General features: G+C 39.9%; 2 protein-coding genes across 3 annotated transcripts; one reads left to right on the forward strand and one right to left on the reverse strand.

Moving 5' to 3' along the window:
- Positions 1-1,476: 1,476 nt before the first annotated feature.
- Positions 1,477-8,213, forward strand: LOC121314196 (T-complex protein 1 subunit epsilon-like). Its single transcript, XM_041247208.1, has 11 exons — positions 1,477-1,923; positions 2,768-2,828; positions 2,912-3,076; positions 3,244-3,442; positions 3,614-3,806; positions 3,889-4,038; positions 5,433-5,552; positions 5,924-6,109; positions 6,415-6,552; positions 7,476-7,656; positions 7,927-8,213. The coding sequence occupies exons 1-11, from the start codon at positions 1,819-1,821 to the stop codon at positions 8,052-8,054; spliced, it is 1,626 nt and encodes a 541-aa protein (XP_041103142.1). The 5' UTR covers positions 1,477-1,818; the 3' UTR covers positions 8,055-8,213.
- A 7,759-nt stretch (positions 8,214-15,972) lies between these two features.
- On the reverse strand, positions 15,973-25,342 carry LOC121314197 (ubiquitin thioesterase otulin-like). Of its 2 annotated transcripts, XM_041247209.1 has the most exons (11): positions 25,010-25,342; positions 23,774-24,116; positions 22,466-22,681; positions 21,826-22,043; positions 20,488-20,796; positions 20,189-20,274; positions 19,897-19,997; positions 19,048-19,191; positions 18,308-18,427; positions 17,347-17,616; positions 15,973-16,806 (listed from the first exon to the last, which is right to left on the reverse strand). In XM_041247209.1, exons 4-11 carry the CDS (start codon positions 21,840-21,842, stop codon positions 16,612-16,614), a joined length of 1,242 nt encoding a protein of 413 aa, XP_041103143.1. In that variant the 5' UTR covers positions 21,843-22,043; positions 22,466-22,681; positions 23,774-24,116; positions 25,010-25,342; the 3' UTR covers positions 15,973-16,611. The 2 variants fall into 2 exon arrangements, with proteins under 2 accessions (XP_041103143.1, XP_041103144.1); XM_041247210.1 differs by lacking the exon at positions 22,466-22,681.
- Between the last annotated feature and the right edge of the window lie 2,523 nt (positions 25,343-27,865).

Below are 27,865 nucleotides of genomic sequence, written 5' to 3' on the forward strand. Positions count from 1 at the left end.
TTCAAAATATCACTATTTCCAATGGGAAAACGGGCAAATGTGTGTCTTTTCGTTCACATAAAGTCAGAAAAAAACAACATATGAATCCAAATGAACATGTGTTTATACTAAAGTAATACAAAAATGACTACAAAAGATTTAGAAGTGAGTAGTTTTTCGAGATTTACGATTATACTGTAAATACAGTATAATCAGTATGATTGAAATATCACTGTCCTGGTCACAAAAGCAAAGTTTGTGGGGAATAATAGCCATTTTCTATACTTTTGAGGCATAAGCAATTAGGAAATAACACTTACTACCCAGGAACAAAAATTGTGTTACATATTATTATTTTGCTCGTTTCTGAGGTAAAATACGAGTGTTGTGCATGCGCAGCAGTTGTCGGTTTTGCAATCATTTACTAACGTTTTCGACAGGACGACGTGATTTATGTGTGATGTGTATAGTCAACTGTGGTCTGTTTTCATTAAAAACAGACTTGTTCTTTAATACGCAGCTTATCACAATGATCTTACTTGAGCAACCTGCTGAGTTCTTTTTTCCTTTGGTAATACAAGCCTATATATTATTCGCTGCTAAAACAATATAGTTATGATTGATTAGTCTATATTAATTCTTAATGTATTAACTATGCAACCGATGTTATATAAACGGTTGTGCTGATTTGAAAGTAGCATTTGTGTGTGTGTGTGTGTGTGTGTGTGTGTGTGTGTGTGTGTGTGTGTGTGTAGGATTTCAAAACTTTAAAGTAAATGATCAAAAAGTTTTCTAACGAGTGATGTGAGAATTCATGTAATGTTGTGGCTCTGTGCCTCTTGCTGTTATGTATAGAATAAACACGAGTTGTGTACATTATAAAATGCATAATGTATTAGATATACCGTTATTGTTTACAGATGTTTTTATATATTTATTTTATATACAGTACACAAACAACACACACACACACACACACACACACACACACACACAAGGTTGATATTGGGTGTATATACAGTAAGAAAAACGGGATAATACATTAGACAGCTGACAGTATCATAGTCTATAGCTATATTATTTGGTACCCCCTCTATTCTGTAGTGTAGTAATTAAGGCATTTTGTTTTAATTGACATTCATGGGGGGGTTCAGAATGCCCTTGTTTAGCGCTTGAATTCGGACATGCCAATAACACTTTTTTGTTGTTGTTGTAGTTGTTAACTGTATGCCATTTAAGTGAACTCATTATTTTATACATGTTTATAACAGTATGTCTTACAACAACAATATCATTAAATAATAATTATATTATATCTATATATATTATATATCTATATATATAATTATATATTAGATATATAAGAGACGAGTTTTTGTTTTTTTCATATGTTGTTACAAGTTTAAAAGGGGTGATATGAAAATCATATACACCGACCAGGAATACAGAATCTCACAGACACTGAGACAGGCCATTCGCCACTCCCCAAGATGGGGGATCAAACCATTTCATATTGCACAATTCTCTAAAATTTGAAAACCTTAATTTTATTTTATTAAACAACTCAGTGGCTGTACAGTTAGTTTACTCATACCGCGACCACGTGAACGAAGGATCGGTTATATCAATACATAATGCAATTAAACAACTTTTAAAGAGTGTACCACCCCCTTTAATGTCATTGGCATCGTCGCCCTGCCCAAAGACTGTTCCAGAAAGTGCCGCTTGTTCAGCGCGGAGAGCTGGCAGAGGAGAGTGCATAGTAACGGGGAGATTAACAGGAAACTGCATTGGTTTAAAAAACAAAACACCATAAAATCAAGTGGATTCGCGTTCAATATGTCTAATTTGGGGACTCTCGCCTTTGACGAGTATGGTCGGCCTTTCATTATCATCAAGGACCAGGATAAGAAGTCTCGACTGTCGGGCCTGGATGCACTGAAGGTACGGCAGATGAAATACAATGAGGTGTTTTCTTGTTAGTCTGCTAGCATTAGATTTATTATGTGCGTTAATACAGTTGATACTTCTGTTACACGATTAACACTGAAATGTTTGGGGTAGTTGAGATATATTTTGACATATATGAAAGCTAATGGAATAATTGCGAAAAACGAAGGGAGAGATTATACGTAGTAACACCGTAGTAGCTTCCATTATTTTGAGAATAGCAACAAAAAAAAAATGTTCGAACCTTAATTTTTGAACGTTATTAAAGTTTAGAATGTATCAGGACAAAGTGCATTTTGGAAATGCGTTTTCACACCAAATAAGGAGTTTTAATGTATACTGCGCAGCTGCCTGTTAACCCATGTGCTCGAACTGCCACAATGGTGGCTCTGCGTGCTGCCCTAAACTGACCGACTCGCTCCCACCTCCTTTTGTGTGTCGGTCTATGTTATGTTCTGTAAAATAGAAATTCGTTTTTTATTAAATAGTCCATTCGAATAGTAATTTTTGTAATTATACTATACTTGTTGTCACAACTCTACAATACTTATCACCCCCCCAGTATTACCAGTACAGATTTTATGACTGGTAACTGCTATAGCTTTCTTGCATTGATTTAAAGTGATCTTTTGAAGCATAACTAATAGTACATTGTGATTTTCGGTGCATGTGTGGCAACCAGTACCCAAGGTAGCTAAAATATATTCTCTTTGAACATTAGTTGAAGTTCTTTAAAAAATAAATAAATAAAGTGTGTTGTAGGATTTCAGTCATACTGTGCATGTGTTCCATCCATGCAGGCTAATAAGTATAACTAACTTGTCTATTTTATTTTCAGTCACACATTCTGGCAGCCAAGGCAGTTGCTAATACGCTGAGAACATCGTTGGGGCCTAATGGTAAGAGTCTGTTTGTCCATGTGCAAGAATTGGAAAGACCTTTTGAAAGAAGGCAAAAGATTGATTACATATTACTGTTTCAGGACTTGATAAGATGATGGTTGACAGGGATGGTGAAGTGACTGTAACCAATGATGGTGCCACCATTCTGAGTATGATGGATGTGGAACACCAGATAGCAAAACTAATGGTTGAGCTGTCCAAGTCCCAAGATGATGAGATTGGGGACGGAACCACTGGTGTTGTAGGTAAGGGGAGCAGTAGAAGTACTTGTGTTGTAATGTATTTTTTGCTAATTTCATGATATCAAGAAATACGTCCTCAGGGCTTGAAACTCATTAGCACCCTGTATTTGTCCATACATACAAAGAATGTTTTAATTTAAAAAGAGAAATGGGTGTTTTTGTTTTTCCAGTTCTTGCTGGTGCACTCTTGGAGCAAGCTGAGCAGTTGCTGGACCGTGGTATTCATCCCATCAGGGTAGCAGATGGTTATGACCAGGCTGCTCGCATTGCTATTAACCAGCTTGATAAGATCAGCGACAGCTTCCCAGTTGATCCCAAAAACACAGAGCCCCTTATTCAGACCGCTATGACAACACTGGGCTCCAAAGTGTAAGTACTATGAAGATTCTAGTGTGTGTGTTTTATTGGTACTAATCTGCTGTTTGTCCAAGTAATTCCATCAGTCATTTGTTTACAACCTTTTTGTGACAAAAAAACAGGTGCTACTTTACCCTGATCAGGTCTATTAGACATGCTTTAATCATTCCCTCTTATTTTCAGTATCAATCGTTGCCATAGGCAGATGGCAGAAATTGCTGTAAATGCCATCCTTACAGTCGCAGATATGGATCGTAAAGATGTTGACTTTGAGCTGATCAAGATGGATGGGAAAGTTGGTGGAAAAATGGAAGACACAAAACTTGTAAAAGGAGTGATTGTGGACAAAGAATTCAGCCATCCACAGATGCCCAAGGTTAAAAGTTGTTTCCCTTTTATATAGAGGTTATGTTTTACTGCTTTCTTGTATTGCTTTTAATTTTCTCTCTCCATCCCAGGTTTTGAAAGATGCAAAAATCGCAATTCTTACCTGCCCATTTGAACCACCTAAGCCCAAAACTAAGCATAAGCTTGATGTGACATGTGTTGAAGAATACAAAGCCCTGCAGAAGTACGAGAAGGATAAATTCGAAGAAATGATTCGTCAGGTCAGTATTGTGGGGCCAAATCATTAATTGGAATGTTGCCTTCTGTTAATTTGCTCAAACAATTTAGGCTGAAAACTTCATATTTTTTGTTAGTCCTCTGGCAAAATCTAACATTGCCCTGCACTTTGACTTATGACCCTAGATCTGTGGTTCCCAACCTTTTTCAATGTTGGGACCACCTTGGTATTTGGATTTTTCCCACGGACCACTTGCCACACAGTTTTTCACAGCAGCATTTTGAAACTAATTTGTATATGTGTAAGTACATGTAGAAAGTGAAGTATTTGTTATAGTACCTAACTTGAGATTCCTGGGCTTGAATCTTCGCTACCAGGTCAGCAGGGAATGTTATTTTGCACATTGAAAGTTGCTGATGGCAAAGTTTTTGTTTCTTTTGTTCACATTCTGAATGCTTTGTAGATAAATGGCATCTCATTTTTGCAGATTTGAGTTTTGTTTGACAAAACCTGCAAATTAATGCACTGAGGCTTGGGTCCCCGCAACCATTATCTCATGTATTAAATTAATCTGTTCATTTGTAGTGCAATTTATTGCACTCGCTGATCACCAGCTTCGCTGGATTGTACATATAAAAAAAAAACACCGGAATGATTTTGTGTAGTTTCATAACCAGTGTTTCCTATAAAAATTAAGTTTGACTGCCACATTGTTTTAACTTCTGGCCATACCGATGGTGCAGACCGTTTGGTTTGATGGGGGGTACGGCACAGCACAGTTTCAGTAAAAATATAGCAAATGCTACTGCTTAATGCATAGAGTTTTAAGTAGCTAAGGTTAAATGGTCATTGCTCACTGACTTATTCACATAACTTTTTAGAATAAAAGTTAACAGCATGTTGATATGAAAACATTATTTTGTAAACTGGGGCATTTCAGAATGAAAGATACTGCAATGCCAATAGCTACCACTGTAGATGGAATGATCAGTATAATTTACAATGGCACAAAGCCAAGCACATTTCATCGTTGAAGGGTTTAGATGACATCCGACCTGGTAAAATCTGGCAGCCAACAATTCTCTTAATCATTACAAGAACTATGATGAATCACGTTTAACTACCAATTAATTTCGAAAATCTTTATTTTGTTGCTCCTAAATAACATGCTACTGCTGGAAAAGGAAAACCAGTTTGTATCACAAGCAGCTGCAAAATATCATTTAAGAAATTTGGGGGCTGAAATATTGATAATAGAGCCCAATGTTGTTTTAAGCTGTATTCTATTCTCTCGTTGGTTAGATTACAAGTTGTGTCCACTAAAACTGCCACATTGATTTTAACCTCTGGACAGTGCTACATATGTCTGATTTTTATTTCATGTTTGCAAACTATTTGGTTAGATTTTATATTTAATATTTAACCTTTTGCTTACAGATTAAAGATAATGGGGCTAACCTAGCAATTTGTCAGTGGGGTTTTGATGATGAAGCAAATCATCTACTGCTACAGAATAAGCTACCTGCTGTCCGCTGGGTTGGTGGGCCTGAAATTGAGGTGAGTAGAATACTCCAGCATAAAAGGATGAAAAAATGTTCCTTCGTTAAATAAGAATTGTCCTTACTGCCAAGCCATATATACCTGCTCATAAACTAGACATCTTAGTAGTACTAAAATTAGCTTTGCAGAACAGTTTAGCCTTGCTTGTAAGTCCTGATTGATGGGTATTACAAAGTTTATGCACATTGCATGAAAAAGCACTGCATCCTGGATCTGTGAATTTTTTGTACAAGTTGCCATACAGGATACCAAAATAAATGCATTGCATTATCCAAATGGTAATTAAACCAATCCCTACAAATAACTACTTAACTGTGGTCCACTTTTGATAAAAAGTAAACCATTCATTATTATTTTTTGTTCATTAGCTCATTGCTATTGCAACTGGTGGACGCATTGTTCCACGATTCAGTGAACTCACGCCCGAGAAGCTTGGTATTGCTGGAATTGTCAAGGAGATCACTTTTGGTACAACAAAAGATAGAATGCTTGTAATTGAGGAGTGCAAGAACACAAGAGCTGTAACCATCTTTATCAGGGGCGGAAACAAAATGGTAAGAGGTTTTTGTTTTAATGGTTTATTCCTTTTTAAACCTTTAAACGCATTGCAGATTTCTGCTGGGTTGCTGCTTTCCTGGCTATCCAAGTTGGCCTATTCTCTATTGCAAGCCTCCTGAAATGTTTCTTCTGAAGGGTATTTATTGGTAACCAATGACAAATGTTTTAAGCAATCTTTTATTCAGTCATTAGTATTTCTAAGTTTGGCACCATTGAGTGTTTCAGTAGTTGTGGATGAATAATCTAGTTGATGTCTAGTTTAAAACATTTGCATTTCTATATCTCTCTTTTCTCTGCCCAGATTATTGAAGAAACAAAGCGAGCTCTTCATGATGCTTTGTGTGTAATCCGCAATTTGGTCCGTGATAACCGCATTGTGTATGGAGGCGGTGCTTCTGAGATCTCCTGTGCTTTAGCAGTTAACCAGGCTGCCGACAAGGTAAAGCTAGGGGATTTTTAAAATAACTTCCTTTTTTTTCTTTGCTGTAGAACAAAACCATGCATTTGAATTCTACATTTCTACGGGGGGGATGATTGTGCACAACATGGTCTAACACTTTACATTTTTAGCAAAGTTTTGTTTTTCTGTCTCTTCGGCTTAACTGAAATCCTACAAAATTGCCCAAAATGTTCATAAACCCAAAAGGAAATTAAAATATTAATAGTAGTGAAATGTTCATAAGAAACATTTTAGGTAAGAGATCAATAAATTACACTTGAGGACATTTTCAAAAGAAAGTGAGTGAATTTTGAAACTAATATTTAGACTAGGTAATTGTAGGGTGTATTTCATCAGAGTGAAAACATTATGAAGAAAACAATCTTCATACTGTGTCAGCTGCTTGGAGAGATATAATACTGTATACTTAATGTGGATATTAGCTCTGGTAGAACCCTAGTCATAGTTGGACCTCAAAAGGGTAGTATTTTCAGTATGCAGAGTTAAATGGGATTTACTGTAGAAGGTTACTTTGCTAGAACACCAATAAATTATCCTTCTATATATAATTGTTTCTTGTAAGAGGTTATAAGCATGGAAAGGAACAATTTTTGTTTTAATGTTCGCCCCCCCCCCTCCCCCCCCCTCCCTGTCCCCCCCCTGCCCCCCCCCTTCGTACCCACCGCCCCCCCCCCCCCCCCCCCCCCCCCCCCCCCCTGCCCCCGCCCCCACCAGCGGGGGGAGTCCAAGGGGATTGAAAACGATCTTGGTTGTACTTTGGAATGGTTATTAAGGAAGAACACCAATTAACAATTAACTTTATCTTCTTGTTTACTTACGAACTTTTCAAGGCATGGAAAAAACAAAATTTTTGTTTTATTGTGCCCCTGTCGCCCCCCCCCCCCCCCCCCCCCCCCCTTCAGTGTCCTTCTTTAGAGCAGTATGCCATGAGAGCATTTGCTGATGCTTTAGAAGTCATTCCAATGGCACTAGCTGAGAACAGTGGCTTGAATCCCATCCAAATGATGACTGAAGTTAGAGCCAGGCAGGTGAAAGAAGACAATGCTGCACTTGGTATTGACTGCTTGCACAAAGGCACAAATGGTACGTCTTAATATTTATTACGGCTTTATTAATGTTTTTAAAATCTAATGTTTAAATGTTGTATTTGTATGCGTGTTCATTTGTGTGTGCCTTTAAACACCGTAAAGTACCATGTTTTGGTGCACAGCTGTAATTTATATGCGACTAGTGAACCGTACAAGTATGGTATTTGGTGGCATTGCTATATAAATTCACATGACTTTCCTGGATAGTTCTGTAACAATAGTATCTCCTTATTTTAATTGTACTTTTTTATTTTTCCCCCCACAGATATGAAACATCAACATGTGATTGAAACTCTAATCTGTAAGAAGCAGCAGATTTCCCTGGCAACTCAGGTGGTAAAGATGATCCTGAAAATTGATGATATTCGCACCCCTGGTGAATCCGAGGAATAATAGCACACAAGCCATTGTCCATTTAAGGCTGTTTTGTCTTGAAGCACTTCTGGAGAATGTCAAACTCCAGTACAATTATTTATTATTTGATACCGCAAGTTGTCGCTCAGAAGAAATGTAATTGTACTGACTGCATAAATAAAACGTTGGTCTGTGTAAGAAGTTTGTCTGATTTAATGGTCACTGTAAAGGTTTATGCTTACTATCCTGGATTTAGCATGGTGACCAATTTTCATATTTACACGACTCGGATTGCAAAACTACTATGATGTTGGTAACCTGAGGCATTGAGTATTTAAAAAAAAAAAAAGTAATCACCATGCATTAGCAGCAGAAACAAGCTTAAAAGAAGCAATTTTAACCCTAAAATAATGTTGGTAAAGTACCACAATGCACATTTACTTGTAATGTTTAACAAAGATTTGAAAAACATTACTGTTAAGTACCTATGTTAAATGTTGTGGCATGTTTTAATAGCAATACACTACTTAACATTGTAAATTATAAGCCAGCATTGTCTTACTTCTGTGGCTGATTTGAGGTCACAGCGTAGAGCCCTGCAGCAGGACTGGGTTCCCATGGAACCTGCAGGAGTGAGAAATATGTACTTTTGTAGTGGGTGGGACTGGGTGGCAACACATTTCAGATTGCAGTAATTTGTGGGAACAGTCTAAATATCTCTTGTCTACCAAGAATAGGCTAATCAGAAAATTCCTAATTCTTTTTTTTAAGCTTTTACTTTGTATAAGTATTTAGCTGCCACACTCTGAATCCGGGTCTCGTCGTTCTGTGAAGTTGCATATGCAGACTCTGCTGCTTGCTGTTAAGTGTTTTTGAAAAAATGACTGATCTAAAACCTGATAATGTAGAAGTTTTAATTAAATAATTAGTAGAGTTGAGAAGAAGCATGGCAAGTGAGACATCTGTTTAAAAATGAGGAAATCTTGCACAGTCAATTGAGGTTAATTGAGGTGTTTTGTTTACTACTAGTAGGCTATGTTTACTGGCTGTCTAAGAATTGTTTCCTTTGTTTTGTGGAGTTTGTAGTACATAGTTTACACTCCAGCACACAGTGATGATGTCTATTACAGTAGCAAATCATTTGTTACATGGTTTAAGCAAGATTTGTTTTACTTAGTGCCTGCTTCACAAAACATAAAAATTCTGCCTGGATCCCATTTGTTAAACTGCTGAAAATAAATGAATAAATAACCAAACATGTAGTACTTTTTAATTTTTTTAATGTAGCATGGGGAAGATAATTGGATTGGGGTCAGAATCGGCATGGTTTAAATCTATATCTTGCAGAATTTAAGGTTTTTGTGGGGCTCTGTCAGGTGTGGCAAAGTGGCTGCTGGGTGAGAACAGGTGCAGAGGTGATGCAGTGCAAGAACAAACAGACAGGAAACTAATCTGTTAGAAAAAAGTGGTCTTTCATTTATAACTCTGGTCTGGTGACCAAACAATAAGCTCCAGCAATACACACCAATGTGGAAAGCACGGTGATAGAAAAGACTGGGATTGGAGGATAAATAATAAATACACGTTATCTGCCCCACGATAATACTAGCCACGGTCACCAGGCTAGAAGTGTGTGCAGTAGTGCTCGTGGTGGGTGATAATTTATTTTGTGACTAGTATGTTGTTCCGGCTTTGTGCTGGCCCAAGGTGACAGCTCCAGATACATGTTAGCTGTCTGGTGGTTTACAAATAAAGAATAACAAGCACAAACAAACAAAACACAAATATTCTTTTCAACAGTTTTCACTTAGTCTTAGTTTCAAAGCAAAAACCAAGCGAAGGAGTAGATTGTGATTCTCTGGCCCCTTTTATGCTGTCATGCATGACCCCTTGGTAAATGAATGCAGCTGTCTCTACAATCTGCAGCTGCTACATGGTTTCCCTTCCGGGTTAATACGTTCTTGCGGAGTCTCACCTTCTTCCAGACTGACCAACTTCCCAACCATGGGAAAGAACTGTCAGGCCAGCTTGTCCAAAGGACTCTACCTTCGCTGCTTAGCGCCCTCACAGGTCAGGAGGGAGATTTACAACCAAGATTCATTATATTTCTGTCACAGGCCTGTAAAAATCTCAAAGCATGATTTGGCATTTCTCACTAGCTGAAGGCACTTTCACTTGAACTGCCAAAGTTATGAAAAAACTGGCATGACAGCATGTGCTGTTGTGCCTAAAATACTGTTTTATTTATTTATTTATTTTTCATTTAGTAGTCGCCAATTGCTTCATTATCATTTTTCTCCCAATTTAGAATAGCCAATTATTTTTAGGCTCAGCTCACCGCATCCACCCCTGCGCTGACTCGGGAGGGCAAAGACAAACACACGCTGTCCTCTGAAGCGTGTGTCGTCAGCTGACCAATATAGATACACACACACACACACACACACACACACACACTCTCAAAAGTATTCACCCCCCCTTGGACTTTTCCACATTTTATTGTGTTACAACATGGAATCAGAATGGATTGCCACTGATCAACACTGATCAAAAGTCCAGAATGTTAAAGTGAGAAATAAAATCTACAAATTGTACTAAATTAATTACAAATACAAAACAGAAAATAATTGATTGCATAAGTATTCGCCCCCTTGAGTCAATATTTGGTAGAGGCACCTTTGGCAGCAATTACAGCCATGAATCTCTACCAGCTTTGCACATCTGGACACTGCAATTTTTGCTCATTCTTTGCAAAATTGCTCAAGCTCCGTCAAGTTGGATGGGGACCTTTGGTGAACAGCAATTTTCAACTCTTTCCACCTATTCTCAATTGGATTGAAGTCTAGGCTTTGACTGGGCCACTCCAGAACATTGACTTTTTTGTTTTTAAGCCACTCCAGTGTGGCTTTGGCTGTATATTTGGGGTCATTGTCCTGCTGGAAGATGATTCTTCTCCCAAGTCCCTGTTCTCTTGCTGACTTCAGCAGGTTTTCCTCCAGGATTTCTCTGTACTTTGCTGCATTCATTTTGCCCTCTATCTTCACAAGCTTTCTAGGCCCTGACACAGAGAAGCATCCCCATAGCATGATGCTGCCACCACCATGCTTCACGGTAGGGATGGTGTTCTCAGGATGAGGTGCGGTGTTAGACTTGCGCCAAAAATAGCGCTTAGCCTTGAGGCCAAAAAGCTCTATTTTGGTCTCATAAGACTATAGAATCTTCTTCCACTTGGTCTCAGAGTATCCCACATGCCTTCTGGCAAACTCTAGCCAAGATTTGATGTGAGTTTTTTGGCTTTCTTTTTGCCACACTCCCATAAAGGCCAGTTTTGTGAAGCACCCGGGATATTGTTGCCATATGCAGTGTCTCCCAGCTCAGCCGTGGAAGACTGTAACTCCTTTAGAGTTGCTATAGGCCTGTTGGTGGCCTAACTGACTAGTGCCCTTCTCGCCCGGATACAGTTTTTGAAGACGGCCTGTTCTAGACAGATTCAGTTATGCCATATTCTCTCCATTTCTTAATAATGGACTTTACTGTGCTCCGGGGGATATTCAATGCCTTGGAAATGTTCTCATATCCTACCCCTGATTGGTGCTTTTGAAGAACCTTATTCCGGATTTGCCTTGAATGTTCCTTCGTCTTCATGATGTAGTTTTTGTTAGGAAATGTACTAACCAACTGTGGGACCTCCCAGAGACAGGTATATTTAACGTGAAATCATGTGAAACATCTTAATTACACACAGATGGACTCCATTCAACTAATTATGTGACTTCTAAAGACAATTGGTTGCAACAGAGCTTATTTAGGTGTGTCATAGCAAAGGGGGTGAATACTTATGCAATAAATTATTTTCTGTTTTACATGTAGATTTTATTTTTCACTTTGACATTCTGGACTTTTTTTGTGTTGATCAGTGGCAAAAACTTCTAATTAAATCCATTTTGATTCCATGTTGTAACGCAATAAAATGTGGAAAAGTCCAAGGGGGGTGAGTACTTTTGAGAGCCACTGTATATATAATATGACTACCTGCTACAGACATCTGAGAAGTTTACTCAAAGTATTTAAATTGAAGTACAAGACTAGATACACTGCTTTATAACAAATTGCTACAGCTGTCCTAATGTTGAAATTAAAGTATACTTCTGTCGGAACAGATCAGAAAATGTTTAACATCACATGATGAAGCATTGAACAGCTTAATTGTGGCTGCAGTCAGTTATCTTACAGTAGTGCCTGTTATGTTGAGTGCTGTTTAATGAGGTCCACAGCAAGACTAACATATGTTAATCCCTGATGCCTAGATTTGTATAAAGTGCACGTTGGTACTATACAATGTACAGGCTTAAATATAACCTGAAAGGAAGAGGGTTGTTTTTAAAAAGTTGTAAAGTCAATACTTCCTATAATACCATTAAACATGTAATATGAGATTAACATTTAAAAGATATTATCAATGTCCATAATTTATCTTGGGTTATGCTTCACTATGAATAACGTGATGTACTGTAAATTATCCTCTGTGTAACATACATTTATTCATTCAAAATGCTTTAAGGTTTATGCTCAATACTGTTTGGTACACACACATTATTTTTACACAATACATAATGTAATCCATTCGTCAGCTCACATTTAGTTGCCAATATAAATCATTATGGTACATATTCTATTTAAGATTTCACTATTAAAGTAAATTATGCTTCTGAATTATAGTTCTGCCTGCACAAAATTTTATTGCAATGGTGGCCAGTAAAATAAAGCAGGGGCTATTTATTATAATTTAGGTCAATCCCCAAGTTAACCTGGGTACCAGCTTGTATGTAGTTTACAGTGGTGGTCATTAACTAATGCTTTATGATTTCAGGACCATAAAGCTGCTAAATGTATCCACAAACAGTTTAGTAAGCATGGAGGCTGCATTTAATTGCCCTTAGTTAATCTTTATAGGATGAAGTAAGTACCTGCCTATAAACCTCATTTTACCTTGTACATAAAACAGCCACAAATTTACATTTATTTAAAGAAAAAAAATTATAATTTATTAGTAGCAATATTCATTAAGTAGCTAACAGTTCACATCTTGTTTGTATTGAATGTTTTGCAGAATGGGTATGAAGATGCTTTATTGCTAACGCCGGTCAAAATAGACAGCTATAGATAAGGGGCTTACAATGTAGTGAAATTCCAAAAGAAAAACGTCAGCAACATACATAACATCGTGTAACAATTTTTTTTTTTTTTTTTTTTTTTTTCCTGGGTAGTAAGTGTTATTTCCTAATTGCTTATGCCTCAAAAGTATAGAAAATGGCTATTATTCCCCACAAACTTTGCTTCTGTGACCAGGACAGTGATATTTCAAAATATCACTATTTCCAATGGGAAAACGGGCAAATGTGTGTCTTTTCGTTCACATAAAGTCAGAAAAAAACAACATATGAATCCAAATTAACATGTATTTATACTAAAGTAATACAAAAATGACTACAAAAGATTTAGAAGTGAGTAGTTTTTCGAGATTTACGATTATACTGTAAATACAGTATAATCAGTATAATTTAAATATCACTGTCCTGGTCACAAAAGCAAAGTTTGTGGGGAATAATAACCATTTTCTATACTTTTGAGGCATTAGCAATTAGGAAATAACACTTACTACCCAGGAACAAAAATTTTGTTACATATTATTTTGCTCGTTTCTGAGGTAAAATACGAGTGTTGTGCATGCGCAGCAGTTGTCGGTTTTGCAATCATTTACTAACGTTTATACTGTATTTACATTTGCCTGTTTTCCCATTGGAAATAGTGATATTTTTAAATATCACTGTCCTGGTCACAAAAGCAAAGTTTGTGGGGAATAATAGCCTGTGGCAGGCTGGCGAGTGGATAGAGGCCCAGAGACAGACTGCAGTTCAAAAAAATAACTATTTTATTATAAATAAACACAAAATGAAAGGGCACAAGGGCCAAAACAAAACAATTTAAACACAAAGAAAGACAACAAGCAAAATTTACAAAAAATAACAATCTCCAGGCTGGGCAATGCCTTCACTGGATTCAAGCTCTCCAAACAACCAAAAAAAAAACCAACCTGCTTCCTCAGCTCCCTCTCCCCAAATGAGAAGCAGAGGCCTCCTTTTATATCAGGTGGCTGGGCGCTGATTGATCGTTAATCAACCTAATCAACTAATCAACCCCAGCCACCTGAACATAATAAACCCAGGGAGGCAGGGGAAGTTAACCCCATCCCTGCCAATTTAAAAGGGCAGAGCTTTGCTCTGCCACACACCTCCCCCCATGTACAACGTACACCGGCCGCAATCGGCCAACTCCCCCCTTCCCCCCACCCCCCCTCCCCCCAAGAGTCCAATTATGTCCCTTGGGTGGGCTGTTATGGTGGGTGGTGGTGGGCGGGGTTGATGTCAGAGCCCCCAAGCCTTCTTTGGTTGAGGGGGCCCCGAATGTCCAAGGTAGCATGGCGACGGCGGCCCGGCTCCCTCTGGTGGCGGAGGCGGCGGCGGCGGCGGCCCGGCTCCCTCTGGTGGCGGAGGCGGCGGCGGCGGCCCGGCTCCCTCTGGTGGCGGAGGCGGCGGCGGCGGCCCGGCTCCCTCTGGTGGCGGAGGCGGCGGCGGCGGCCCGGCTCCCTCTGGTGGCGGAGGCGGCGGCGGCGGCGGCCCGGCTCCCTCTGGTGGCGGAGGCGGCGGCGGCGGCCCGGCTCCCTCTGGTGGCGGAGGCGGCGGCGGCGGCCCGGCTCCCTCTGGTGGCGGAGGCGGCGACGGCGGCCCGGCTCCCTCTGGTGGCGGAGGCGGCCCCGGCTCCCTCTGGTGGCGGAGGCGGCGGCGGCGGCCCGGCTCCCTCTGGTGGCGGAGGCGGCGGCCCGGCTCCCTCTGGTGGCGGAGGAACGACTCAGCCGCAGACTGCCTGGCGAAGGTAGACCCCGCCTCCCGCCAGCCGCGCCGGGCAGAGGGGAGAACCAAAAACCCGCCTTACATGGCGGCGGCGGCCCGGCTCCCTCTGGTGGCGGAGGCGGCGGCGGCGGCCCGGCTCCCTCTGGTGGCGGAGGCGGCGGCGGCGGCCCGGCTCCCTCTGGTGGCGGAGGCGGCGGCCCGGCTCCCTCTGGTGGCGGAGGCGGCGGCGGCCCGGCTCCCTCTGGTGGCGGCGGCGGCGGCCCGGCTCCCTCTGGTGGCGGCGGCGGCGGCCCGGCTCCCTCTGGTGGCGGCGGCGGCGGCCCGGCTCCCTCTGGTGGCGGCGGCGGCGGCCCGGCTCCCTCTGGTGGCGGAGGCGGCGGCGGCGGCCCGGCTCCCTCTGGTGGCGGAGGCGGCGGCGGCCCGGCTCCCTCTGGTGGCGGAGGCGGGCCCGGCTCCCTCTGGTGGCGGAGGCGGCGGCGGCGGCCCGGCTCCCTCTGGTGGCGGAGGCGGCGGCGGCCCGGCTCCCTCTGGTGGCGGAGGCGGCGGCGGCGGCCCGGCTCCCTCTGGTGGCGGAGGCGGCGGCGGCGGCCCGGCTCCCTCTGGTGGCGGAGGCGGCGGCGGCGGCCCGGCTCCCTCTGGTGGCGGAGGCGGCGGCCCGGCTCCCTCTGGTGGCGGAGGCGGCGGCCCGGCTCCCTCTGGTGGCGGAGGCGGCGGCCCGGCTCCCTCTGGTGGCGGAGGCGGCGGCGGCGCCACCAGAGGGAGCCGGGCTGGGCAATGCCTTCACTGGATTCAAGCTCTCCAAACAACCAAAAAAAAACCAACCTGCTTCCTCAGCTCCCTCTCCCCAAATGAGAAGCAGAGGCCTCCTTTTATATCAGGTGGCTGGGCGCTGATTGATCGTTAATCAACCTAATCAACTAATCAACCCCAGCCACCTGAACATAATAAACCCAGGGAGGCAGGGGAAGTTAACCCCATCCCTGCCAATTTAAAAGGGCAGAGCTTTGCTCTGCCACATAGCCATTTTCTATACTTTTGAGGCATAAGCAATTAGGAAATAACACTTACTACCCAGGAACAAAAATTGTGTTACATAGTGTAATCCATACTGTGACTAAAATTACGGTTTTCAGTATCATGAAAAAGTTGATCACCTTGACCTACATCCACAGTAGATGCAGAATATCATTAAAAAAAAAAAAAAAAAGGAAATGTGGACCGAAACACTAGAAAAGGGATTCCCAATATATAACCAGGTGCCTCCAATGCAAGTGTTGAATACCCACATACAGGTGCCTCCATTATATCTGCGTGGGACGTTAAAGCACCAAGTCAAGAATTTTGATGTTAAAAATGATTTTATTGTCATCGAATCATTTAGAGTAAATGCAGACCCATCCACCTTAACATACAGAAACTTTAGAGCAGAGTCTTGTGATTTGTTTCAAAATAAATAAATAAATAGCTGTGCAATACTTTACATTGTTCTATCAGATTCTGCAATTGAGAACTTATTTAGTTAAGCTCCAGATCTTTTTTGGAATCCTGCTTCAACACACTCACCTTGTCTGCTTTTTAGGAATACAAAATACAATGCAGCTCAAGCCATGCTAGATTCACTCCCCCTTCTTTAGATGTACCGTAGGTGAAAAGTGCATCAAAGTAGCGAAGGCCCAGAGAGCTGACTATAACCTTGTTGTGTCTTGCTTTTGGACCGGGACATTGTAGTGTCTGTCATCCTCTGTGATAAGACACACAGCTGGCCAATCTTCTTTGTGATCATCAGGGTAAAATGTGAGAAACTCATCCGTTTCAAATTTGTAAAGCCTGTACACACGAATTGTCAGCTCCAGAGTGTAGCCCAGGAGGAACATCTCGACCTGTAAGAGAAGCAGCATTCTGTCATTAGATCAATGCAGCAGGTACTGGGTCTAACTGCCCTCAAGTGCTTTACTTTTGTATATCAAATCTGTGCCAATTGAAATGGCTTTTTTTGTTGTCATTTTTTAGGTTTTTTTGCATTAGATAGCTGTATCAGTCAACACACCTGTAATTACTATCTATCTATATATGACAGATTTATTTTTTATTGCATTTTTGTTTTGATCAAGCTAAAAAAAAAATTCTTCTGCCCACTCTACTTGAACAGAAAGCAAAGTTTGCCTGTATTTCCCAATAGCTATGCTCTTGCAGAAGTAAGAGGTTGTAAATTACATTAAATTGTGAAGTTAATCAAAAATTGGATATGGGAATCTTTCTTTTAAAATGCTTTGTTTTACAATTTTATAAGAAACACTAACTGGTATTTTGAACTTCTTAAATATATAAAGACATATACCCCGGGAGCTCAAGGTACTACTATTACTGCAGATGAAGGAAGCAGAGAAGTAAGATTAAAGACAGGTAGTAGCCTGCCTGACCTGCTCGAGTCCGCCACTGAAGCCCACTTGATTGAGGTGGTTGCTGAGGAATGCTGAGGGGGTATCAGAACTGTCCCGAGCAAACAAGAGCCAGCAGAAAATGGGCACGTCCTTGTCCAGCTGCATATCATTGTGCAGTTCAATAGCAGTATTCAACATCAGCAATTTCACAGCCTCCAGCAAACTGTACTCCTCCTCTTCATTCCTGAAGATCTCTTCACACACGGCTTGTCTCTCTTCTGCACTGGAGGATTCCACCACGGTCAACCACTTTACCATGGAAAAATAAGAGAATATGAAGGAGTTGTCAGTGAAAATCTCAGGTTTTAAATACAGTAGGCCTACCATTCTTTCTTTTTCTGATTATGTCTGAGTATTTGTAATGCATATTATAAAATTATCATCACTAGCTAATCTAACCAATCAGAGCGCTCCATTTCATAGTTCTGAGCACAGGTGCTTTTTTACAACACAGACCAAAACCTCACAGGTCCTATGATTTACTGAGTTTAATTTTAAAATGATCTAACAAAATTAAAATGACAAAGAAATGGAGACACCTACAGTAAATGTCAATACAGACATCACTTTTTGTTGGTGGGGGGGGATTACTTTAATTTCTGCAATGGAACAAATCTGATATCCACATGACTTTTTATTTTTTTTATTTTTTTATTTTAGTGTCTTACGCTCACAATGCCACACTCTTGTGACTACAATAACATAAAACAACAGCATTCAAAATTAATATCAAACCATATTAAAAAAAAAAAAAACAACTACATTTTATCACAGCAAACAAGAAAACAAACTGTATGTGGCCAGAATCCTAAATATGTATACCCTGTGCTACTGAAAGCTGAAACAGAGGTATTTTTATTTCCTTAGAAATATCCATCTTGAAACTATATTAGTCAGGATAAAAAGCAACATCTTCGAAACATTAAGAACGCTTTCTTACCTTTCTCTTTAGAAGCTGCATATGTCCTCTTAGCAATTCCACCAAACGTCCATTTTCATTGTCCTGTGTAAACCTCCACTGCTTCATCCAGTCATAACATGAGGCTAACTTTTCTGGCAGCTGAGAAGGCAGGAAGAAAAGTTGTACAAATGTCATCAATAAACTGCTGTGCAGCTTTACATTCATTGACCACTAGATTGATACACAGAATACTAAATACAGCTGGATACATTTCCATCCAAAAGGCCACCTAAAGTGTGATAAAGTTTGGGCAGAGCCTCCTGCAGGAGAGGAGTGGAACCTGTCACACATTCAGAACAGCAAATACTGTAGAATCAACACACAGCACATGCTGCACGGACTGTCCTGGCCGATCTCCCCAAAGGCACAGTCATATACCATGTATGGGATCGTCCTAACAGGCCATGCTGTTGCAGGATACCACAACCTGGCAGTCTGTAGGAATGGAAGGATATTTTTACAGAACAAGGATATTGTCTGACCCACTTTAGTATGCAAAGGCAGTGACAGAAAGGCAGACACATGTTTTTTCGTCCTATTGTTGCTACAGCAGTTAGCAGGTTTATCTTCAAAGTGATTTATATTGGCAGGGATATGGATATCAATAACAGCCACTAGGTGAAAATCTTATTACAGTAGTTTCAGTAATCACTACACAACAACAAAAAAAGAAGTTTGATTTGAGGTACAACACATGCTGTATGTACACTGGCTTGTACCTGGATAAAGTCTTCTCTCTGAAGCCAGGCTGGTGTTTCCTTACTCTGGATCAACACCTGGAAAAGTGTTGCCCGCATCGCACAGTAATTATCTCCTCGCACTCTCCGAAGCCCACTGAAATTTGTATAAACTTCTTCATATCCCTAAAGATAGGAAACAGTCGCTTTTATTTGGACATTTAGGGCTTTTTGATCACTGACAAAATATAATCTACAAATAGATAAATATGAAATAAGCCGTTCATTATACAGTTGATTATACAAACACAGTGTACAAAAACAATTATCCAATAGTTTAGCGACTCATCAGGGAAAATACAACAGCTGCTTTTGAATGAGTCCCCCAGACCAATTCCAGACACAAGCCAAATAACACTGATGCTGATACTGTATACAATGGTGTGTATGCCTGACAAATATAATGCTTCTTTGAGGGTCTGCCAATAAAGCAGATGGGTATGAGTTATGGATTGTCTTTACAAATGGGCACAGAATAACAATAATTAACATTTGCTAGTCTTGGCACGTTAAAATCAAGCTCAGATATTTCCACTTGCCAATCATCAGTTTTAAATAGTTTCCAGTTCTTACCTGATGAAGAGATATTTGTGATCTTCAAAGCCTGTATATTTTTAATACACTTTTCAGCTAATCCTATTAGAAAGTCTTATCTGTCAGCCTTGCATTTACCATATCTAGATTCACTGGGTATTGCTACAGAATAGTAAAGCCAAAGTGCAAGACATTCTCAAAGTTCCTGTAACTCTTGTGGAATGAGTGTATATGGCACCCCAAAGTAGCTTTGCCAATTGGTCCCTACACTATATCTACCAATTCCGACCGTTTCACCTTTTTAATCAGTGCACTTTTGGCTGTTTTTCCTCTCCACTCATTTTCACTGTATGATAACATGTCCAATTCTGGACATATGCTGCACTTATCGTGAGGAACTGAAAAAAAAAACAGTAATTGAGTTGTAATTTAAAAATAACACGGTTTCTTCAAAAGATATAATTTATATTGATTAGCTTTGTGTCAATGATCAAATATCACATTCGATCATGGAAGCAAGAGAAATAAGCATTGAGCTGTAACGAAGTTACATTTTGGAATACAATTAAAGTGCTAAAGAAGCACTCACCTATCAAATCATCAACACATTTTGCTCCATTTTTTTCCAGCTGATCCTCTTCTATCTCTTCAGCATCTCGATACAGATCAACTTCACTGGGAAGAGATCACTAAATCTTATCAAAATAGCCGAGAGTATGGTGTCCCAGTGGTCTAAGCCAATTGGTAACAAAGCACTCTCCTCAGATGTATGCATTTATGTATTATTACACTGGTTTCACTAGCTAAAATGTGTGTCTATTACTAATTATTTTGTAATGCCTTATTCAAACATGAAACAGATTATATCATATATAAAGGCATCAATACCTTGTGTTATCCTCATCTTCGACAGCAGCACTCATTTCTCTCATGGGTTCTTCATCCAAAGATTTCACAGGTTTAAGAACATTGGATTGGGTTTCACTTTGGCTCTCTGGTTCCATCTCTATGCTGGGCGTCCTTTGTGTGTCTTTCATGTCAACAGCACTTTCCTCAACTTCAGTTTTTTTGCCTCCTTTGGTTAGATCCTCTCCAATGTCTTCCACAGACTGTACTACATTTATCTCCACAACACTGCCCGCGTAATCTGGACTTTCCAACGCTTGTATATCTGCAGTGTTTTCTTCCTCCATGCAGCTGGGAATACAAAGTATAGTTTTAAATGAGTAAAACACTAGACCTGTGGCTGAAGAGAAACTAAAACTGCGCATGGTGTTTCTATGGTATCTATATTGGTAAACTCCGTTGGCATTGTCTTTTAAAAAAAGACCTGTCCCCATGTTTTCTAGAACTAGACAAACAGGATTTAATAACCATACTTCCACACAGTGTACTTACTTCCTTGAAGCACATGGGTCTTGGTTTTATGTCACTCATTGTTTTAAACTTAAAGCCCTATGGCACAGACAGGCACAGCTTATTGCTATGAAGGCAGATACAATGTTGTGCTTTTTGCTCAATAAATATATAATGCTAATGTTTCTGTTAGCATAAATGCATTGTCACAAGCCCCCAAATATTTTGCTGCAAATCTTTTTTGTTTTATACTGTGTGGTGCTTTATGTCTAATGGCTGTGCTCTGTACTGACTTCCAGTGTTACAGGTGAAAGGAACCCCCTGACCTTACATATTTTTATATGAGCAGCATATTATGTGCGCTTAAAGCGCAGCTGGATGGCCAGCATTGCAAGACAACAGCAGAGTGAAACAACTGAAATACAATCTGAAAACAATTGCTATATAGAGCTGGGGCAAATATGTTTTAAATTTGTTATGTTCTTCCCATCACTATCTAATAATGCCATAAATATTACCTGTTTTGTACTTCCATTAGCTACATGAGTCTCAAATGTGCAGTTTTTAAATAAATACATGCTTATACATTACAGAACTACAAAACGAATGGAAGTGCGTAAAAGGTCCAATTTATGGAATTATTTTGTTAGCTACAATCAGTTTAATACACCACAACATCGGTATACATATTTTGTAACTGTTTTCAAATCTCAAAAAGGTTTCTAGAAGTGAGTTTCTCTATAGCTTTGAAGAGGGGTTGGGGATACTATGAAGATGGACAACAACATTTTAAAGCAGCAAAACCCCAAATTGTTTTGAGGGTAGGATTGTGTGTAGCTATTTTGTTAAACCCAGACATTTTCAACATACCTCTCATGCCTCACCATCTCCTCTGCAAGCCTGGGTCTCTTAGCTTTGCCATAAGAATTGGCTCTTTTCCCGTTGTCTCTGTGGTTAAACCTCTCTTGTCTTCTTGCAATGCATCCTTGACTAACCTTCCAATTCCATTTTTTACAGTCCGCTGCACATCATCAGTGCAAGCAGTATCATTGATTTCTTCAGTGGCAGGATTTTTCCTAGACTTAGTCCTGTAAAAAATGTATACAAATAAATACAAGTGTGAGTACCTCAGTAGCAATTGTTAGTATACCACTACACTACATTAATACATATGGTGATTTGCGAAATAAAAGTTGTCTTAATCCTCAATCCTGTATACCCAAGAACACAATACAAGTGGAATGAGGTTGTTGTTTTGCAATTATTTTTAGTATTTAGTATATGATCTAATATCAGATTTATCTTAATTTGAACTGTGCACCCTAATCAAAAATAAATTCCGACTGGCTGTTCAAGGAGGGAATTCTTCTTTTTTGTGAGAAGCAGCAAACCGGTAGAGAAATCTAAGGAAAAAAATATCGAGTTCCATTACTCTATATCTCCCTTTTTTATTATAGAAGGTGAAGGAACCAGTCCATTATAAAACAGACCGTTTACTGTTAAACCTTACTCTGCATTGCTAGCTGGCTGCTCATGTTCTTCCTGGGTTACCATGGTTTTAGTAACATCTCCTGCAAAAGCTGTATGTGCCTTGTGCTCCAGGTCAGCTGCCAGTGTCTCCAGCTCTAGCAGACTGATAGATTCGCTCTCCTGGTGCACAGACACAGCCTCCTCAGCATCCTCTACCACCCTATCAGCTGACGTGACTCTGTGATTATTCTCCTGGCTGGGGAAAACAATGTGGTTGTCTTTTGAGTCTGACTATCCAAGTGAATTACTTAATCAGCACGATACATTGAATCATTAGTAAATGTATTTTGGAAGTCACAGTTACAACAGTTCAAAGTTTGGTACGCTTTTGTACTGGGTACATACTTACAACAGCAGCAGGCCTACAGTCTCAGACAGACTGAAGACAACAAAACACTAAAATAACATGATATATTGTGACATTACACTAAATTGAGAATACTCCCTTAAAAAAAAAAAAAAAACATTACTTGAAAACTAAAATAATTAAATATCGCTTTCCAATGAATCGTTTACCAGAATTATCAAATCACAGCTCCCATCTTAGATACATCCTTTGAATCCCACACACTGGCAAAACATGTGTACTGCAGAGCTATAGTATTATTTAATATTGTAATGTCCTACTTTGTGGAAATTGTAAACTTGGTACCCCATGTCATAAAAGCATCACGTATTGAAATACTTTGTATTCTAGGAGTTGTAGTAGAAACCATAATAAAGTGCAATGTAGGTTTTTTTTTTTTTTTGTTTTTTTTTTTTTTAAATCCCCTTAAAAACTACAATCCCACAATGCTCATTCACACCATTTGCTGGCCTTACACTTCCCTACTACAACAAGACAACTATTTTCTTAGTTCCTTTTGTTTTGTTTTACAGGGAGTTTGTTTGTTTGTTTGTTTTTGTTTGTTTTACAGTATTTGCTGTATAACTACCACAAAACAGAAGTTTTTTGTGAACACCTATTTTTTCCCACAAAAACAATAACTTGGAAAACATGGATATTTAAAAACAGAGTACAAAAAAAAGAAAAAAAAACATTTGAGTTATTCAGCTACAGCTTCATTGTGGTATCAAAACAATATAATAATCATAATCTATACATTTAATAATAATGGATCCATACTGTCATATTCTTACATTTCTCTCCTTACTGGTATAGATTAAATAGATAAACGGTAACAATACAATCTAATACATTCCACATTAATTAATTGTTAAGTTGTAAAAAGGAACATGAGTTAAAAAGCTTAATTGTGATTTTTTAAAATTTTACTTATTTATTTACCTTTTGTACGCACGAACACCAGCAGAGACATTTGGCACGTCCGTTACAGGCATTCTAGTGTCTTTGAATTTCCCTCGTGCCTCAGGTTGGGTCTTCACAATATCATCCTTGGTGATGTAATCTTGCTTATTTTCAGCTTTATGCAACAATTCATTTGTTTCTTCCCGCTGGTGAAGTTGGTGTGAACAGCAGCTTCCCATTTTGTGTTGCTGGTGTATTACTGTGGGTTCTTTTCATCTAATAGAAAGGGATGTGGGGCTGAATTTTTCAAAGTGTGGGAAATGGATCTGGTGTCATGTCATGATGTAAGAACTTTATTGTTCGTTTCCAGTCTTTTTGTACACTTCAAGAAAAGGAAATAACATTATGGTTTGACAAAGACCTGCATTGCGATGAAGTAAAGGCGCTTGTCTAGTTTATACTATATAAAATAGTGTACATTGTAATTGGGGTAACTAAACAACACCTTGCCAGACCTACAGTAATTATCTTATAGAACTTCAATTCTATCTGGTTTTAACAAAGACACAAAAAAGACCAACATAAAACGGTTCACATGAATATAACTCATTCGCCATGGGTTAAGCTACTTTTGTGTTCGAAAACCTTTTATTCTGCACGTTTGGTTAACGTTACGTTTTTATATTATTAATAAACTTAACTTTGATAGTGCACATGTTTATATTATATTTATAATGTGTACATACATGACAGTCTCTCTATAACCAGTACACTTCCCAGACTTATCCTGTAAAATCCCCTTTCTCCCATCTCACATTTCCTAATCCTTGGGAAGTGTGACGTACGAAAATAAGAATCCTATATATATATATATATATATATATATATATATATATATATATATATATATATATATATACACACACACACACACACACACACACACACACACACTATATATATATATATATATATATATATATATATATATATATATATATATATATATATATATATATATATATATATATATATATATGATAATAAAAAAATAATAATGTGTTATAAGACACGGCTTTCTCTATAAATTATCAAATAGAAAACGTAAGTACACTCCGTTCTTGCACTTAATGTGGCGTGCACACTGCATACTTTTGCCGTTTCAACAGTATCGCTAATTACTGTGCTACACAAAGCAACAGGATTTTGGAAGCGACTATAGAAATACAAGTTATTGTTTTTTTTTGTTTTTTTTGTTATTATTATGATTTTTACCTTTCTATCTGATTGTGGCGCTAGCCGTTCTTTCCTAAATGCACACGTCAGGAAGCACACCGAGTCTGCTTTAGTTTCACTTTCCTTATTTATAAACTGAAGTGTGATCTTCAAAACACTGATCTACAAATCACGTGACGAAGTCACAGAAATACATCAAACAGAGGTGGCGGTTTAAACATCATCTCATTATTACGTGCAAGAGAGCGTAAATAAATAATTATTAGTATTATTTTAACTGTGCCTCATAGCTGGGTACGGCGTTTGTTTAGATAGATAGCTAGACAGATAGCTAGATAGATAGACAGAGACAGACAGATACTATTTTTTGAAAAAAACTGTATTTAACAATTAAATAGAATACACAAAATCTATATTTATAAAACAGATATTGTCATGAAATCAATTCAGATCCACCCAAGGTGAACAAAACAATACATAAAATATTGTGGACACATAAAAAGTCACATTACAGATACCCCTCCAGATCACCATCCTTAACAGCACACAACACATTGTCTACACACCAGGCTTCCTCAAACATTGCTATATTATGCATTGCTTTATAGAAATTAAAATCCAGTCTAACCCGTGTTAATACAAGCATTCTAAAAAAATGACAAAAGGATCAGAATTTAAAACATCATTCATTTTGTTTTTCCTGCTCTTTAAAAATTGCTAATTTGGCCTGTCCAATAATAAAATTCACCAGCTGGATTGAGTACTTTTTCTTTTTGCAATATTTAAAACCAAAAATAAAAAAAACACCTCAGAGAACACAAAACCCAATCCAGCAAGCAATTCCTTCAGAGCAGCAAACAAAGATTTTAATCTGGTGCAGAACACAAAACAATGGTAAACAGTCTCCCTCTGTGAGCAAAATGGACAGGAATCTTTCACCTAGGGGTTTATGATGCTCACAAAGGAGTTAACAGCAATGATGTAAGATCCTCCACTGCAGATCCCCCAATCTTTTTGGCAGTGGTGGCTTATACAGGGTTCTCGAAGTTGGCACTATCTGTTCCGCCACCCCCAGCCTCTCTCTCCAGTGTGTGTCTGGTATTGCCCTGAGCTGCTGCTGGTAACGGCCCTTTACACGCACCCTATACAGCTGTTTCCCCTCTACAGTGCACAGAGGGAGATCTCTCAGACCCTCTACAGTCAGTAAATAACCCTGCTCATCAGAAGCCTGACTGATCGCTGGGGACACTAACAGTGATAGAAAGGGGGAATCCGTGTGCGGAACTCTCTGATCCCTGAACAGCTGTCTCAAGAGCTCCATCCTCACCGGGGAGAGCAGCACGCACCTGGGTGAGGAAACGCTCAGCAGCGCGGACAGACCGCATCCCCAGAGCAGATGCTAACCACTGAGGAGTCACCCAGCTGTAGGTGTTCAGATCTAAAAGGGTTTTAAGCTTTACAACACCTGCCTTAACTAAAAGTAGCAGACTTAACAATATCACACTTCAAGAAAGTATTATATACTAACGGCTCTTCTAGAAGCCAATCAAGGCTAATGTTTTTAGTGTCCCTCTGCTCAATACGCACCCACTGCCATACCCTCAGCAGGCTCTTACGGTACTCTGGCAGTCAGTCCATCTCCAGTTTACCCATTTCTAGCAAAAAAAGATGCCTATCCAGACCCAGCCTCCCTACCTGCTGCAGGAAGGCACAGGCAAACTGCCTCCACAGGAGGTCCTCATTGCAATACAGCAGCCTCTGCAGGGTCTGTAACCTAAAAGCCTACGTCCTGCTAGAAAGGTCTATGAGTCCCTGCCCCCCCTCAGCCAGAGGCAGGTACAGCACACTGTCTGATCCAATGCACCCCATCCCAGAAAACCTCCAGCATCACAGCCTGAACCTGTTTCACTAATAACTGTGGGGGCTCCAAGCAGATGAACCTGTGCCACAAGCTAGAGGCCACCAAGTTATTAATAACAAGTACCCTACCTCGATAGGAAATGCAGAAACAGCCATTATCACCACTGCAACCTGCCTTTCACTTTCTCCACTACCCCCTCCCAATTCCTCTGCACTGTGCTGTCATCTCTGAGATGGACACCCAGATAAAGAAGCCCACCCCTTCTTCACTGCAATCCAGCAGATAAAACCGGAGGACGACAACCCTTCCAGTCACCCAGAAGCACTACACTACTCTTATCCATTTACTTTAGCAGATGACAGCTTCTCAAACAGTCTTTGACAGGTGCCTACACTGTCAACATCAGTTTGGTTGTTAATAAATACAGCAATGTCATCTGCATAAGCTACTACCTTTACTGGTTTACCGGGACACTGAGGAATGGACACTCCAGTCAATACCCTTCTCAGCTCATTTATAAGAGGCTCTATTGCTATAGCATAGAGCATACCAGACACGGAACACCCCTGTCTAATACCTCTCTGAACAGGGAAAGGGGCGCTTAAGCCACCAGTGATTTTCAATAGACCGGAAATGTCACCATAGAGCAGCTGAACCTTCTCTAAGAAACTGGTCCCAAACCCAAAAGCTTTTAGTGCCCTCCACAGGTAGAGGTGATCTACCTGGTCAAAAGCCTTTTCCTGATCCAACAACACTACACCTGCATTGAAACCAAAAAGCTTGGACTGCCAGTATATCTCGAACTAGAAAGATATTATCGAAAATTGATCTGTCTGGAACGTAGTATGTTTGGTCTCCTTGCACCACCCACCCTATCACAGTCCTGAGGCGGTTTGTGAGGGCTCTGGAAAGGATTTTATAATCAGCACAGAGCAACGACACAGGTCTCCAGTTTTTACTATTACACAAATCTCCCTTTTTAGGGAGGAGAATGAACCACTCTTCTGCAACTCTGAGGCAGAACTTTATCCTGC

This window comes from Polyodon spathula, chromosome 4 (assembly GCF_017654505.1).
Source record: "Polyodon spathula isolate WHYD16114869_AA chromosome 4, ASM1765450v1, whole genome shotgun sequence".
NCBI lineage: Eukaryota > Metazoa > Chordata > Actinopteri > Acipenseriformes > Polyodontidae > Polyodon > Polyodon spathula.

Coding starts and splice junctions, on each gene's coding strand:
- LOC121314196 (XM_041247208.1), top strand. CDS start 1,819: ATGTCTAATTTGGGGACTCTCGCCTTTGACGAGTATGGTCGGCCTTTC. Junction 3,077..3,243: donor CGGAACCACTGGTGTTGTAG/GTAAGGGGAGCA, acceptor TTGTTTTTCCAG/TTCTTGCTGGTGCACTCTTG. Junction 7,657..7,926: donor CTTGCACAAAGGCACAAATG/GTACGTCTTAAT, acceptor TTCCCCCCACAG/ATATGAAACATCAACATGTG.
- LOC121314197 (XM_041247210.1), bottom strand. Junction 19,192..19,896: donor AAAGTGCACTGATTAAAAAG/GTGAAACGGTCG, acceptor TCCTATCTTTAG/GGATATGAAGAAGTTTATAC. Junction 17,617..18,307: donor TGCAGCTTCTAAAGAGAAAG/GTAAGAAAGCGT, acceptor TCCATGGTAAAG/TGGTTGACCGTGGTGGAATC.